This window comes from Monodon monoceros, unplaced genomic scaffold (genome assembly GCF_005190385.1).
Source record: "Monodon monoceros isolate NGI ecotype Baffin Bay Population unplaced genomic scaffold, NGI_Narwhal_1 Super_Scaffold_1, whole genome shotgun sequence".
In the NCBI taxonomy this organism is placed as follows: Eukaryota; Metazoa; Chordata; class Mammalia; order Artiodactyla; family Monodontidae; genus Monodon; species Monodon monoceros.
In genome coordinates this window covers 7,990,239-8,008,340 of record NW_021703765.1, presented here as the reverse complement: position 1 = coordinate 8,008,340, position 18,102 = coordinate 7,990,239, and the positions used below count along the sequence as shown (strand labels likewise).

Genomic DNA, 18,102 nt, shown 5'->3' with positions numbered 1-18,102 from the left:
TAAAAGAAGTTCCACTATCCACTTAGGATTTCTACTTTAAAGTATCAAACATTGTTCCTCACAGGGAATCGTTTAACCTCCTGAGTTCAGAAACAAGCAAAAAAACCCAAAACTAACCAGTAAATCTGCTATTCAATGTTGTACCACAGTAGGTCATAAATAAGCAAGAAAAAAATGGTGTAAATACTGGAAAAAAGAGTCAATTTTTCTGTTTTATACAGATGAAATACACATCCAAGGTACAGACCAGTTGTATAAAAAGTTAAACAACTTTTCTTGATAAAAGTTCAACAATCTAAAAACATAAGAAAAAAGTTCCAATAATAATCCAAAATTTATGAACCAATAATTTAAAAGATGTCTTTGAATAAATCAAAACAACTTCTCCTTTTGAGAAGTTTCCAAAACTTTTTTAGGTGCTGAACGGGGCCCTGAATAAATAAGGAGCTCTATTACATTCATAGATAATATGTTATAATAATGATGCCGTTTCTCTCCAGACTAATCTTTAAGTTTACACATTTCCAATCAGAATATCAACAGAAATCTGCATGGAACTTGTCAAATTGTACTGATGTTCACATTGAAGAGAGTAAAGTTTCAAGAATAGCTATTTCTGACAGCAAATAAAAAAAGAGGTGCCTTCAATCATCATCACATATTAATAATCACTTAAAGCTATGATAAGGTAATGGATGTTGGTTTCATAGATATTATGACATGTTTACTGACCTTGTGAAAAATTGTATAGCAAGCAAGTAGAATGTGTTCAACTTATTCATAGATAAACATTGTCTGAATAGTATTTCCTATTAAAGTCAAATATAAGAATGTCCATAACATTTTCCTAGGAACATTTCTTTTAGCTATCTTAGAAATCACAAATTTAAGAACAAGATCAGGTGGTGGTGTTATGTCTTCTGATAATTTATATTACTTTAAAAATGGGGGCTTCCCTGGTGGCGCAGTGGTTGAGAGTCTGCCTGCCGATGCAGGGGACATGGGTTCGTGCCCCTGTCCGGGAAGACCCCACATGCCGCGGAGCGGCTGGGCCCGTGAGCCATGGCCGCTGAGCCTGCGCGTCCGGAGCCTGTGCTCCGCAATGGGAGAGGCCACAACAGTGAGAGGCCCGCGTACCGCAAAAAAAAAAAAAAAAAAAAAAAATGAACACAGTGAACATAACCAAATTCCAAAAGTCTTTTTTTTTGTGGATGCAATGTTTTCAGTTTTGATAAAATAGTTATACATACGTATATGTTATAGATAAATGGGAATGGATGGATGGATAGATACATACATACATAGATAGAAAGGTGGCTCCATGATTTCAAGGATATTGCTTGTATGGATAGATACATAGATAGAAAGGTAGCTCCATGATTTCAAGGATATCGTTTGTTATTATTATAACAAACACTTAGAACAATGTCTGGAACACACGACATGTATAAGAAATATTTTCTTTGATAAAAAATCCTAGTTTCCCATTAAAGAAATAAATTATATACTGTTCTTAACTGTATCCCCTTTATTTAAAAACACTATCATGGCAGCTGGATTAGATAATTTTGTGTTAAAAATACATAAAAAGGGGTCATTCTGTGTATTTCCAATTTGCAAAAGGTAATTTTTTTGGTGGGGAAACTGAATAAGACATTTTACGGAGTAGAAACAAGGAAATGTTATCCTAATGTCAGTTTGCCAATTTTTCTAGACTTGTAAGTTAATGAATCTTTGAAACATATACTATTTGGGCTGAAAATGTAATATTATCTACAAGACCTATAGAAATAGAAGCACAATTTCTGTTCTTTTGTTTCTGAGTCCAGAATCCAAATGCTGTTAGTAAATAAAGCCTTATATTTAAGTTTTGGAGGCAAGGTAAATATTGTAATAGGAAAGCTTTGACATTTTAAAAGATGGAATTCCAAGATAGCAAACAAACATTCTAATTTTTCTTGGGGGTCGTGTATGTACGCATGTGCTTGCATTATTTACAAAAAAATGAGCTGGTAATCACCTTACATATTTATTTGCATTTAATATTGATTTATATTGTTTCTCAATAGATTTTCTTCATCTTCCTCTTATTTTGGTTTAGAGAAGAAACATTTCAGTGTGAATGAACAAATCTGCGCTTTTCTATGTAGTTTATATATTTCTAAATCCTTTCTTATTTTCATGAATGAGATTATAAAATATGACACCATCCTGTGATTGTTTATTTTTTCATTGTACAGTGGGAAAAGTATATTGAAACCAAATTTCACCAACCTCATGAATGAAAAACCACATTTTACATTAAATCTTATCTAACTGCTATTTTATAGTATAGCTAAGTAACTCACAATCACAGTCATAGTGGAGCTACACTTTTAAGAGAATTCTTAATGCAGCTATCTAGAACACTTTTAAATGTTCTGTTTTCAGACATATAGAAATATACACACACATGTGGTCATTACTTCTATTCTTTTAACATATAAAAGTTAAGTAGAATTTGGTGAAAATAACTGACTGAGAGGAAGCAAGTAAAAGATATAGACTTAACTAAAGATCTTTATATATGTAGTATATATATAACTTAAGATGGATTAATATAATTTATCATTCATATTTTTGTCTTACATGGTATTCTGATTTACTTATATCCTCTAAATACTACTCTATATATTATCCTCATCATTTTTTTTTATAATATCTTAGTTCACTGCTAGATCTTTACATAGAAATATGCTTCAGAATGTGAAAGCAGGGCATTTTATCTGTTTAAGGGAATATCTCCCCATTTTTGTACCCACAGTGATTTCTAAAGACAAGAGAAATGGCCTTGATTTCAAGGGTAAGTGTCTAACTCTTCACAATGAAATATTGGCTATATTCCCTGTGCTGTATATTACATCCTTTTAACTTATTTTATACCTTGTACTTTGTACCTCTTAATCCCCTTCACCTATCTTGCCCACCCCTTGCACTCATTCTCATCTTTGGTTAACCACCAGTTTGTTCTCTGTATCTGTGGGTCTGTTTCTGTTTGTGATATTCATTTGTATTGTTTTTTTAGATTCCACATATAAGTGAAAATATACACCATTTGTCTTTCTCTGTCTGACTTATTTCACTAAGCATACTATCCTCCAGATCCATCCATGTTGTCATAAATGGCAAAATGCCATTCTTTATATATGGTTGAGTAATACTCCATTGTGTGTGTGTGTGTGTGTGTGTGTATCACACCTTTATCCATTTATCTGTTGATGGACACTTAGGTTGCTTCCATATCTTGGCCATTGCAAATAATGCTGCTATGAACATTGGGGCACATATGTCTTTTTGAATTACTGTTTTCATTTTCTTTGGATAGATACCCAGAAATAGAATTGCTGGATTATCAAGGAAACACAAATCAGAACCACAATGAGATATCAACAAATACGTGTCAGAATGCCTACTGTCAAAAAGACAAGAAATAATAAGTGTTGGCAAGGATGTGGAGAAAAAGAAACCTAGTACACTGTTGCTGGGAATGTAAATTGGTGAAGCCCCCATGGAAAACAGTATGGAGTTTCCTCAAAAAATTAAAAAAGGATTTTTTTTTTTTTTTTTTTTTTGCTTTTTAAAACACAAACGTTTACATACCGACACCCAGCCCTACATTCCTTATTCCAGGATCATGTAAAAGTTTTTCCTCTTTAAAACAAATTTATCCCATTTGCTCTGATTTTCCCTAGCTTTTCTGGAGTCTAAATTTGGCCATGAAGCTTATTTTCTCTCTTCATAGATTTTCTAAGTTTCTTTTTGTACTGGCTTCTTCAATGCTGCCTAGAAAATGTATACTTAAGTCTTAGAATTATAAAACCCAAACTTTGCTAGACAGATATTACCTTCTTCTACAATTTCATTTTTTTTTATCTTCCTTTCTTGCAAAACTCTTGGGCTAAATATTCTCTAGTTACTAATTACTATGTCCAATTCCTCAATTACCGTTTATGTTAATTTAATAAATGTTTCTGTAAGTCATCCTATGGGCTGAGCACTGCTTGAAGCAGCACTGTATTTTTAATACAGTATTGTACTTTAAGCACATTATATGTGTGTGTAACTCAATCCATCTGTTCTTAAATACCATGGAAACATTTATCTCTGATTATAAAAGTATGATTTGCTCATTCCAGAAAATCTTGGAAAACAGAAAAAAACATGTAAACACAAAAGTTATCCACAATCTCAAACGTCAGAAATACTGATAACATTTTGCTCGATTTTGCAGTTTTGCAATTGTCTGTGTGTATGCATAGGTTCATTTTGTGTACTTATAATGTGTGTATATATTTAGATGATCATAAGAGCTAAAAATTATATACTCTCTGTTATGCATTGTTCTAAGTAGAATTCACCCCTCTAATCTCAACATCAACCATGTATTTATTTTCACCATTTCACAAAGGAGGAAATTGAGGAAAAGAGAGGTTAAATAATTTGCTTATTAAATGGCAAAACTGTGATTCATATTCAGGCAGCATGACTCTGGAGTCCAAACTCATATATATAATGTCTATTCTACACAACCTCTCTCTGGGGACACACACACACACACACACACACACACACACACACACACACACACACTCTCTCTCTCTCTCTCTCTCTTTCTCTCTCTTTCTCTCTCTCTGTCTCATACATATGCTAAATATATACCTATATGTTAATTACATGATTATGTATATAGTATAACCACAATTATGATGTCTATGTGGATTTGACCCTGCTTTTTATTCAAAATTATGTTTTAAATATTTTGCTATTTAAAATTATTAAAACACCATTTTAATGGATTCATAATATTCTAACGTATGATTATATTATTTGAAGTTATTTTCTATTGTTAAACATTTTTCTCCTTTCAGATCTTTAAATATTGTACATATTAATGCAATAAACATCTATGGATATAAATTTCTGCTCTAATTTTTCATTATTAAGAATACTCTAGAGACAGAGGAGACAGATACAGTCACTGATGTTTGGGTGTGTTAGTGAGTCAATATGTGTGTGGGGGGGTGGCAAGGCATCCAAAAATAGATGCAAATGTGAATAAGATTCCATGCTATTTTGACAGGAAGTATCAGGATACTGTATAGACAATAGTGTGAGAGTAGAAGCTACTTTATGGTTTCTATTATTTGCAATAATATAAAAATATCATAGCTAAGAACTATAGTTTGGCCAGGAAATCTAAAGGGCTTCTAAAAATTCCTTCCGGGGATCTTTGTTTGGAAAGGAAAAATGACCATCCATATGAATAATTTGATAGATGTATTCATTCAAGTAATCCTAGCCTCACTGCTAATTTTGTTTTCTTCCACAAATCACTTGGCTTCACTGAAGGCCGAGGCCAAATTAGCTGCATATTATTCAACCTCTCTTGCTTTTAATGTAGTGAATTTCTTCCCTTTCATTTTCTTACTCTGTGCTTGGGTTTTTGGTAAAATATTCTACTGCTTTTCACTTTAAATCGTTTCAACACCATGGATAGTTTATGCACTTTGGTGTGACTCCAAGTCGTCACTGAAGTAAGATTGCCGGGGACGAGTAGACCTTGAGGCTAACCTGATTTTTGTGGCTCACTGCATCCTTATTTCTTCCCAGGCACTGCCTCAAGGCCAACTGGATTTGGAATGATATACTTACATAATTCTGATTTAATTTTTCTTATGGGAAATTATGCAAGTTCAGGAGCTCTACACCCTTTTACTGAAATAATTATTTTCAAATTCCATGACAGTGTTTTCACAATTCAAGGGAAGTAAAACATTCATTGCAAGACTAATGTCCACCACTAAAAACTTTTTTGAAAAGGGATGTTTAATTTTTTTCTTCATATGCTTCTTTTTTTGTAAAGAGAAATGGTGTTTATGTTCAGAATCATGTAGCAAGAAACTATTCCCGATTCTTACATACTAAGCTTGCAAAGGAAATGATGCTTTATCTATTTCCTTAAGTATATTACTGCAGTTAGACCTTCTGATAGCTTTTTATTATGGGTGAGAATCTGCTCAATGTGTTTTAATGTCTTCAGAAGGGAAGCTCCCATCTGTAAGGAAATTACATTGTGTCATGACTGAGCATACAGAAATTATTTTTCAGAGAAAAATAGAACGACAGAACTACAAAAAGAATTCATGTATTCTGGATCAAACCAAAGGAAGGGGTAACTTGTGGATGTCCCATTAGAACAGAGGACTTCATTGTTAATCTTTATAAACCCACTTGCTCAGCCTTCCAGAATCATGCTAATTACTACTCATCCCTTTCCTAGTTTTATTTCCTTTGTCCAAAATATATAGCCTTAACATCAGAAATACTTAAATATATCTTGTATCAAAAGATACTATTTATTTAGTGTTAAAACAAATTCTAGCAACAATGAGTTTTCTTCAATCTAAAGTGAAAATTAGTAAAGAATCAAGGTAAAATTGAAATTGATAAAACATTAATATCATTAAAAATACATCATTTTTCCCCTTTCTTGTTTGTTTCTGTCCTGGGGGGCTGGGAAGACCAGTTAGCATAAATTGTATCCTATCCCATTTTCCTTCTGCTTTCATTTCTGAAAATATGTTCAACAGTCCCACCTCCATGTCTGTTTTAATCTGTTCAGGCTGCTATAACAAATTACCACAGACTGGGTGGCTTATAAACCAAAAAAAAAAAAAAATTGTCACAGTTCTGGAGGCTGGAAGTCAAAGATGAAGGTGCCCACATGGTCAGGGGAAGGCTGTCTTTCAATGACAGACTTCCTTTTATATCCTCATGGAGTGGATGGGGCTGGGAGCAATGTGGAGTCTCTTTTATGAGGGCACTAATCCCACTCATGAGGGCTCCACCCTCCTGCCCTAATCACCTCCCAAAGGCCCTATCTTCTAATACATCACAATGGGCCTTAGAATTCCAGCATGTGGGGCTTCCCTGGTGGCGCAGTGGTTGAGAGTCTGATGCAGGAGACACAGGTTCGTGTCCCGGTCTGGGAAGATCCCACATGCCACAGAGCAGCTGGGCCTGTGAGCCATGGCTGCTGAGCCTGTGCGTCCAGAGCCTGTGCTCCAGAACGGGAGAGGCCACAACATTGAGAGGCCCATGTACCGCAAAAAAAAAAAAAAAAAAAAGAATTCCAGCATGTGAGTTTTGGGGGCCACAAACATTCAGACCATAGCAATATCTTCCCTAAATCCAACATTCCTTGTTCTACTCCTGTCTTACCTCTCAGCACCAGCATTAAACAGAGTGGTATCAAAGAGTCTGCAAAATGCCAATTAAGGTTTGAGCTCAACATAACCATCATTTGAGGTCCAAACAAGAGATGCCAAAAGTGTAGGTGAACAAACTCCTGCCATGTTCTGACACCACTGCCTCTGCATTTATGCATTTCTTCTCTCAATGCAGCTAGAACTCACAGCACCTCTGTTGCAGGGTCCCAGGCACATCTTCTGACTATTAGCTTTACTCCTGCCTGTATGACGTATTCAGAAGTTCAAGTTGTCTGTTGTATGTATGCATAAGATTATGTTTTGTTCTGATGCATGATTTTAGAGAGAGCTAAAATCCAAAGATAAATATATTTATCTACAAAATAGATAATTATAAGCTAATCTGTGCAGCAGTGTCCTGTAGGTTATTTGTGCCAGATTCCCTGTGGGAGAATGTTTTCTAGATGGGATATTAGTTGTTCCTGTGAGTGCAAACATGCTAAAGCTATAGCAAAATTTAGTTTTGCCTTGACTCATGAAGGCAATAAAGGAAAGAAATTATATTTCTGTCTACTTTGTTATTATTTTGGCTTCTTATGTGCATTAACAATCATTTTTCTTTTATTTTAGGTGATGCCTTTGGCTAGAAGACTGTCATCTTGCAAAGTTTAGAAGTGGAATAGAAAAGCTTAAATACTGTCCATTTTGTGATTGTTACCCTGGTTCTGTTTTTGTCTCTGCCCTATGGAATTGCTACCTTTCCAACTTCACTATTTGTAGATCATGAGTGTCAAATAATGTTCCCCTATGCAAAGATTTTTCTCTTTTAAGATAACCTAAGAATTCAGGTGAAGTTATGTTCAACTGTCGAGAGCTTTTCTGTATGTTTAATGATTTATATTAGTATCTCAATAATTAACTTTATTGTTATTATCTCATTTTCTATCCTGTTTTATGAAGGGTACCATGGCTCTATCCTATTGAATTTTTTTGTTTTGTTTTGTTTTTGTTTTTTTGCGGTACGCGGGCCTCCCACTGTTGTGGCCTCTCCCGTTGCGGAGCACAGGCTCCAGACGCGCAGGCTCAGCGGCCATGGCTCACGGGCCCAGCCGCTCCGCGGCATGTGGGATCTTCCCGGACCGGGGCGCGAACCCGTGTTCCCTGCATCAGCAGGCGGACTCCCAACCACTGCGCCACCAGGGAAGCCCCCCAACTGAATTATTTTAATCATCTTATTCTGCTTGGAAAAGCAGGTATTATGTCCTATATCATGTGGCATATCACATTTATATATTTAAATGACTTTAAGGCTGTTCATATATTGCTTTGAAAGCAGAGTACGGTTGACTTGGTATTTGATTATATACGTGTGTATTGTTTACCCAATGGATAATCATGGCTTCCATTTCTCTGCCTTCCCACTAGATCACTTAATGATGAGTTGAGGTGACCCAAAGGTGTTTCTGGAAGTTGTCTCCAGCTACACATGCCAAATACAAGCATAAAGCTCACTGTATATTTATAAGTATTCTACTAGAAAGACTCACAAAAAATGTATTTATATGCCAAGGCTTGGGAACAAGGTTTCATACTAAGAATTTGCCTGGTAACCTAGTTAGTCCTCTGTATGCTTTTCACACCTACCATAGGCATGAAATGCCTATGCAGCAAGGTGACTTCATTATATAACAATACCACTTTGCAACAGACTTTAAAAATAGGCATCCTTATTTAACTCCTTCTGTGTGCTGTCCACTGCACTTGGTGAGTTTCCTGGGGTACGGTTATTATCTATGTTATGTAGACAAACAAATCAAGGTTCACACATGTACTGGAACTTGTCCAGTTATAGATGGGTAGAACATCGTGGGCCCGACTTTCAAGCACATTTCTACCAGACCCTATGGCTCATTTTATACTCATTTTGTTGCACTACAACCCTGGGCCCTAGTATAAAGACTCTGCCACGTGAGGAAGAATAGTGGGAAATCTGATGCTCAGTTTTATTTTTATGAGAGGTATCCCTGTGACAATGTAGCCACTGAATTAAGGAAATCTACTTTTGATTCAGAATATTTTCTCAGAGTTGCAAACAACCTGTCATCCCTCAATTAAAATTAGACTTAGCTTCTCACCTATGATTTTGTTTACCTTGCTTGTAAACCTACAAAATACATTTAATATTTAAAAATACAAAAATGTATATGGTCTTTTGGGCTTCCCTGGCAGTGCAGTGGTTAAGAATCTGCCTGCCAATGCAAGGAACATGGGTTCGAGCCCTGGCCTGGGAAGATCCCACGTGCCACGGAGCAACTAAGCCCGTGAGCCACAACTACTGAGCCTGAGCTCTAGAGCCCGCAAGCCACAACTACTGAGCCCACATGCCACAACTACTGAAGCCTGCGTGCCTAGAGCTCGTGCTCCACAACAAGAGCAGCCACGACAATGAGAAGCCCTAGCACCGCAATGAAGAGCTCCCCACTCACCGCAACTAGAGAAAGCCCACACACAGCAACGAAGACCCAACACAGCCAAAAATAAATAAATAAATAAATGATTTATTTTTTTTAAAAATGTATAGTCTTTCGACATTAAGGTTGCATAATGATTTTCTTCCTTGAAATTTTAACTGTTAAAATACAAACAGGCTTATGATTAGTAATTTTAAGAGATGGTATTTTATCCTTTACATTGTGAATCCTTGATGGTTTGCATTAATTTATGCATTTAATGTTTATTTTTGAAATTTCACATATTTTTATATATGATCTACTTAAAAGCATAAAGTTTTATCAAGGAAGTTACACTATAGATTTTTTAAAATAAAACAGCAAAATAATTAAATTATATGCAGTTTATATGCAGTTTAAGTTTTTCTTGCAAAAGGAATTTGGAAGTCAATGGGTTTTGGCCAGAGAAGTTTTGAATTATTATTGATAAAAATTATGAATAACTTTATTAGTTGTGGTATTATTGAGCACTTTTTAAGGACCATAAACCGAAGATTGGCTTGCTTATTCAAAATTTGACCACCTGACATTTTTTCTTCAGTAGTATAATACCAAAATATATATCAACATTCTTTTCCATTGGCCAAATATAAATCCTCCCTTTCTTGTGGCAAAGAGTGACCTGCTATTTTCGATGCCAACATGAAGTCCCTCTCAATGTTATCAACACACTCACACACATTTTAAAACAAACAAACAAAAACTAACCTTGAAAGGTTTAATTTTATAAGCCACCATTCCATACTCACTTCTGTTTGGAAATGTTAAGAACTCTTAACAATTAAGTCATTTGTATTGTTGAGACTGTGATTTCATCAGTCTTGTTCTGTGACATACACATTGTCATTTTCAGCACTATTGGTGGTATTGCTAACCAAGAATTTTTAATCACATTCGTACTTCCTCCAGCAAAGAAACAATGGGGCTTTGAGGGATGGTGTTTATGTTATGTGACCGTTTTAAGGGTCATAGTTCCAAAAAACGAATCTGAGTCACCGTCTTTATGCTCATGAAACAAATAAAAATTTTTCTAATAGTCTCACAACTGTATCACATTTTCTCTAATAAACTGAGGATGTAAAGCAAGCATAGATTTGGGAGTCCAACACAGCTATTTATTACTTAGAAGATGTATGATTTTGAGAAGTTATTCTTAGCTCCTGCTTCTGTATCTGTAATATGAATATTATATCTATTATATCGAATTATTTTGACAGTGAAATGTGTAAAAATATATAAAATTTAGCATAATTGTTAGGACATTGAAGGAACCCAGTACATTTTAGTTTGCTGTTGATTACTTTGAGGAAAAGAATCGCTCTTATATCTCAGCCAAGAGCTGGTGAAAATATTTGAAATATTCTGTACAGTTATGATAGATAATATTCTTTAGGGTTTTGACTTTTAGAATATGCCTGTATAGACAGGAATAAAGACACAGACGTAGAGAATGGACTTGAGGACACGGGGAGGAGGAAGGGTAAGCTGGGATGAAGTGAGAGCGTGGCACTGACATATATACGCTACCAAATGTAAAACAGATAGCTAGTGGGAAGCAGCTGCATAGCACAGGGAGATCAGCTCAGTGCTTTTTGACCACCTAGAGGGGTGGGTAGGGAGGGTGGGAGGGAGATGCAAGAGGGAGGGGATATGGGGATATATGTATGCATATAGCTGATTCACTTTGTTACATAGCAGAAACTAACACAAACTTGTAAAGCAATTATACTCCAATAAAGATGTTAAAAAAAGAAAATAAAAGAATATGCCTGTATAAATGTATTTTAAAGCATGGTCTCTTATTGAATTTAATCCTATATTTATAAACAGTGTTTCTATATTTAAAATCAGCTACTGATAATGATCTGGCCAAACCACTGACTCATATATGCAGGCTTAATTTTTAATTCTACAAAAGGGAGGAACGTATACAGGGAGATAAAATAAAATAGGAGTCTTGCTTACACGACTCATATAGCCAAGAGATACTAAGTCTTCTATATTGACAAAAGAATCAACATAGTTGATATAAGACAGTTAAGAATTAAAATCAAATTTGCATGATCGTTCTCTCTCTAGCTACTATGTGACCTATTATAGCTTTTCACAGCAGAAAATCAAAAAGTATGAAGCAAAATTATTTGAGTTTGCCAGGTGCATTCTTGCTGAATCAGCCTATTTGGTATGATGCCAATTTCTACTGTTTCTCACTGAGGAAAAATATGCCTAAATAAAATGTTAGTAATGTTTAAAAGGAAAAAACAGCCCTCATCATCTAAACTCCAAAGTTATGACTAAGAAAAGATTTTGCCACAAAAATAAATAAGAAAAAAGAAATGTTAACTTTAAATAAGTATACAACATTGAAATTACAGGATCATTTTTAACCCAAAGAGCTTATTATGGAATTGCTGTATGCTGACAATACAAAAATAAATAAAACACATTCTCTGTAGAGAAAGTGTTCAGGAAAGCTACATAATGAAAGTGACAACTGGCTAGTCTTTGGGGATGAAGGGGCAATCACCAGGTAAGCAGGGTTGGGAAAGGCCTTTGAAGTACAGGAAGTACTTCAATTTGTTGGAAAAAGTACATGGAATCATGGAAAGATCTTAGACTGAGAAGTCAGAGTAGACATATGCTTTGGCGATTAGATCATTTAGTTTCCTCATCTACAAAACTGGGTTAATAATAGTTGTCCATGCAGCCACTAGTAAGTAATAGCCAATAGTGTAAAAATCATCTTGGATATTAGACAGATCTAGTGAACTGAAGTGTTAGCAGGAGATTTGGTGCCCTGTGTCCTATCAATCAACATGTGTATTCCCTATTAGATAACTATTTTTAAGGAGAAGAAAATATTTTGGAGAAAGTCTGACCTGAGTTTGAGACCGGCCCCTGCCTCCTCCTTGGCTTGTGTGACCTCGATTCCTCACCCTAAAAGTGGGAAATAGTTTGGCCCATTGTCCCTTTTCAATAAATGTTAGTTCTTGTTGTTAGTATTTAAATAATTATATTATCCTAGTGTATAATTGACAGACATGCATCAATTCTGTTCCTAGTTGACTCTGAGAGCTTGTGCCCCATTCTCACATGTGACCTAAATAGCGAAGGTGGCTTATCCAAAAAACTTGGAAACATGCTGTCTGGAATCACGAATTTAAAATTATCATCAATAGTGTCACGGTGCCGTAGAACTATATTCAAGACACTCACTTGAAGCACTCAAGGGGCTCCTTTGCTGGTAGAAAAGAGGAGTTATACAGGTGTATAAATTTCATTCACATTCAAGCAACTCTGCCACAAGGCAGAATGAGAAGAGGTATCACAGAGAAATAGGTTATTGTGTGGCAAATCTATGGAATATGTGTTGTGGGAATTCAGAGACAGGATGATCTAGGTGGAATGGATAGTTTTGGACAGGATCTGTGGAGAAGGTGAGATGGGGCTGGGCACTTAAGTGTCAAAAAGTTTTGGGTAAATGAAAAGATGGGACCTTTAGCAAAGAGAAGAGGAGAGAATGCAGAAGCATGACAAGGGGACAAGAGATAGTTTCAATGTGATGTTGGAGGAATAGTAGGGCATGCGGTTGGATGGATAGAAAATTAAAGGCATATGGTGGAGGTCACAGATCATTCTGCTTCTATGTTTGGGCTAGGCATCTCTCCAGAGGCTTCTGGGAAAAGAAGAAGGGATGCTTCCTCCCCAAATAGGCAGGCTGGAATGGTTTGCAGTTCTAAGCTACCCTAACGGTAATACGTTAGAATGTTCATCAGTTCTGGAAGTTGCCACCAAGTTCTTTCAGATTTGGGAGCTGTTCTGTACAAGACTCTGAGGTGTTCTTCTAGGTATCTCCAGAAGATACTTCCTGTTTGTTCAAGTCTAAAGCTGTTCAGCTGCAAAAATACAGACCCTATTAGCTCTCTTAGAGAAAATGAAAGTATTGTATCAATCCGAAATTAGATTTGAAGAGGAAAACATAATATAAAATGATTTTAGAATAAAATGTATCTCAAACTAATGCTTAGAAATGTTTCCCATTTAATTTTTATGGCTTGAGAAAGCTACCAGTTTCAAGTGTAAAATATTTATTAAGGTATTTCTTCATTTTTGTTCATTTCACCCAAGATAAGGATTCTCAGATTTGTTTTTCATGGTCTGGCCCATGGAGAGTAAAAAGAGCAGAAGCAGTGGCCTTCACCTTTTGTTACTGAGTGGAATGGAGAGAAGAAAGATTAATGCCAGGTCTGTCCCAGAGAAACAGTTCAGGGGTCAATTAACCAATTCTGATTGTAAGAGAGAGACAGAGACCCCAAGACCATGAGAACACAGACCACACATCTTGCTCATCACAGTTTATCCAATGATAAGCAGGATGCCTGGTCATTAAAAAGCAACAATAAAGAGAGGGCGTGGCAAAAGTGGAAGAGTAATCATAATCTCAACTGATCTCTGAAAGTATAATGTGTCTATTGAATATGGAGTTTGCCCAACAGGCTGGTCAGATTAAGTTCCCTGTTCCATGGGAAATAAAACAAGTGCAAAGAGGAAGAAGTGCGTTGAGTATGACTCAGAATGTCTCCCCTAACGTATATATTACACATGTTTACAAAAGAAGAAACTCATACTTAGAAAGATCACCTAAATTCATGATATCATATTTATTATGTGTTTAGAAAAGTGCCTGTCACAGAGGAATCCCTCAAAACTTTTAAAAAGTCATTCTGTAGAGCTAATGTTCTGGGCTTAGGTTTTTACCAGAGTCAGTGTCCTTCCATCAATGTCTGCTGCCTCCCTCTCAGGAATCGAAATATAAATGATGTCTCTGAACACAAAATGCTCTGGATTCTAGACTTCAAAATTAGATATCTGACTTCTAAAGCCAAAGACACTTTCAATGTTCTAATTAGTATGTTTCATTACTAGGAACCCTTAGAACACACACATACACTTTATTTTATTGGCATCATCTGAATTGTTTGAGCAGATTCACCAGAATAAGGGGTAAATGATTGTGTGGATATATATTCCACACAGCATTGGAGGCTCTGGCATGTTTAGCTAGCTCATGCCTTTTGGCACTTGGGGATACACACAAAAAAGATATTAAGTTCTTTCATTTTTAAACAATACTAAAGTAGGACTTTGGTATTCTAAAAATGATATGTACTATTTTATGCAAATGTCACCTTTTTGATAAAAGTGTCCGTGCATAATTCTCCCACTTGCTTTAAATGTGGTGTCCTAATTGATAGCTTTCTGAAGTTAAATAAGTGTCAAATAGAGAATCTGTTATCACCAGGCAATTACGTTCGGTTAATAACCTGGCTGTATTTTTCGTTCACATAGGACATCTTTGTAAAAGCCCAAGCATTAATGGATTTTATTCAAAGTGACAAAGGAAATATTAAAATTGCAATACAATTTCCTTTATCTTCTCTTATCTAAATGGGGAAGGTATCCACATCATGGCATTAACTCACCCAGAGAAGAGAAAGTTAAGGTACTATTATTTCTGCAGAATGACTTTTCCACTGCAGTATTTGCTTGGCTCAGAAGCATAATTTGGCTACAGACATGTTGTTTAAACTATATGGAGCTGGACATCAGCAGGAAACCCAGTTTTTGAACATAGACAATGAACTTGCACAATCTCCCTTTACTCATTATGTTTATCTTCCAATATTGGAATCAAGATGTTGCCAGTGCTTTTTATATATCTTTTCCTAATTTCCCAAATACATATTTTCTATTCTCCCAGCTAGAGTAAATAGTTTTTAAAAAGTTGGTAAAGCTGACACTAAATAAATAAATGAATATATATATATATATAAATTCTTTCAACACTTAAAATCTAGTTCTTATAAAACATTTGTAAAATGTCAATTTTAATAGTTACTCATTCCAATTTAGAGGTTAAAACAGATGAATTGATGGCACTAAGAAAATAATAGATATCTAATTCAACAGCATCTCTTATAATAAAAAAACACATTATATGTAGCAGACTTTTCCTGAGAAATACAAATTAACAATTAAGTAAGTAAACAAACTCAATTAAATCTGTGCTTTAATGTCCTGCTCAATACATATTTGGTAATCAACCTGGGATTCTGCAGTTTGGATAAAAGAGACAGAATTAGCTCAGAAAACATCTATTAGACACTTACTAATAGATGTGGGAAGCATCTGATTTAAGAGTAATTCATAATACGTTCCATTCATTCATTCATCCTGCTATTAACTGTTGTGAGACTGCAATAAGCCAAGATTTTTTTCTAGACACTAGGGAACGAACAGTGAACAAATAGTGACAAATTTTGATGCTTTTGGAGCTCATATTCTAGAGGAATAAGAAGACATATAATCTTACACTTTCAGTAAAATGTGATAGAAATCTGCACAGAACGCCTGAACTTGTGTGTTTGGGGTTATAATCAGGATGTTTGTAAATACAGTTGAACAACGCACAGTTTAGGGACACCAACCATCCACTGAGTTAAATCATGTATAACTTATAATTGGCCCTCCACATCAGCAGATTCAGCCAACGACCGATCATGCAGTACTGTAGCACTTACTACTGGAAAAAAAATCTGTATAATTGGAGCCATGTAGCTCAAACTCATGTCATTCAAGGGTCAACTGTGTAACACCGTACCTTTTCTATTACTAAACCCTCTCTTCCAAACCCAGCTCTGTAAACTGCTTAGCTGCAAAGAACATTCTTCCCAGAGATTTAATTAAACAAAATCATTATCATTTTGTAACAATCACCATGTATTTGGACGTAAGCTGAATCAACAAATGAAGTATAACCTTAAGGAAGTTTATTTTATCCTTTGTATTTCAATATCTTCTATCTTACATAAATATGTTTAAAATAAATCAAATTAAGGAATAGAAGCCAGTAAGAGGAGTTTACAAAGTACACACCTATGGGTGCACATGACAGAAGAGAGAATTAATGATTTGGGGGTTATCTTCCTCAGGTTATATCCTTTTTTAATAATAAGTACAAATTAATAATAACCATAATATTAATCATTCTCTTTTTAAGACGTTTCCTTCATTCTCTTGTAATAGATATTGGATCCTTTAAACTTCATTGCTGTTTCAACATGTCCAATAATATATAAATTAATATGAAATTAAATCATGTTGCTCAAATTTAAATTATAGTTTAAACAATGTTATTTAACATTTAAGATATCTGATATTTGGCAAAAAAATGTTGAATTTAATAGAACCTGATTTTTATATCTAGAGATAAACGTTATGAATTCACCTTACATTCTTCTGGGAATAAAACTATACACATGAAGAACTGGAAGAATACTGTAAATATTTCAATTATTTGCACTTATTACCATGTTTCTTTATATCCTGATGTAAGAGAATATATTTTCCCTCAGTTCTCCAGTTTCCAGATTAAATAAATGACCAACACCAAAATCCAAACTTATATTGCAATGCCCACTAAGCACACACATGTGCCTTTGATTCTGAATATACATAATGCTCCTAAATCAACATTTTCCGACTTGACTCTGTTACATCCTTAATAATAATCTCCACATAACTGATGTGATTTGGCTATAAAAAGCTATTCAGAAAAAGGAGAGGAGGAGCTTCAAGATGGTGGAAGAGTGAGACGTGGAGATCACCTTCCTCCCCACAGATACACCAGAAATACATCTACATGTAGAACAGCTCCTACAGAACACCTACTGAACGCTGGCAGAAGACCTCAGACCTCCCAAAAGGCAAGAAACTCCCCATGTACCTGGGTAGGGAAAAAGAAAAAAGAACAAACAGAGACAAAAGGATAGGGACGGGACCTGCACCAGTGGGAGGAAAGGTTTCCACACACTAGGAAGCCCCTTCGTGGGCAGAGACTGCGGGTGGCAGAGGGGGAAAGCTTCGGAGCCGCGGAGGACAGCACAGCAACAGGGGTGCAGAGGGCAAAGCGGGGAGATTCCCGCACAGAGGGTCGGTGCCGACCGGCACTCACCAGCCTGAAAGGCTTGTCTGCTCACCCACCAGGGCGGGCGGGGCTGGGAGCTGAGGCTCAGGCTTAGGTCGGAGCGCAGGGAGAGGACTGGGGTTGGCGGCATGAACACAGCCTGAAGGGGCTAGTGCACCACGGCTGGCCAGGAGGGAGTCCGGGGAAAAAAGTATGGAGCTGCTGAAGAGGCAAGAGACTTTTTTTTCCCTCTTTGTTTCCTGGTGCGCGAGGAGAGAGGATTCAGAGCGCTGCTTAAAGGAGCTCCAGAGACGGGCGCGAGCCGCAGCTAAAAGCGCAGATCCCAGAGATGGGCATGAGACGCTAAGGCTGCTGCTGC

General features: G+C 36.0%; 1 protein-coding gene across 4 annotated transcripts in view; it reads left to right on the top strand.

The window, feature by feature from the left end:
• The window catches only part of CCDC102B (coiled-coil domain containing 102B), a 252,400-nt gene extending 244,413 nt beyond the window's left edge, over positions 1-7,987 (top strand). For 2 of the 4 annotated variants that reach the window (XM_029216610.1, XM_029216577.1), the window contains 2 exons: positions 2,804-2,842; positions 3,365-3,536. In XM_029216610.1, the coding sequence (XP_029072443.1) occupies positions 2,804-2,813 (10 nt within the window). In that variant the 3' untranslated portion in view covers positions 2,814-2,842; positions 3,365-3,536. Of the gene's footprint in view, positions 1-532; positions 639-2,803; positions 2,843-3,364; positions 3,537-7,877 lie in introns of those variants that run through there. The other 2 variants (XM_029216583.1, XM_029216600.1) reach the window with 2 other exon arrangements.
• Positions 7,988-18,102: the final 10,115 nt, after the last annotated feature.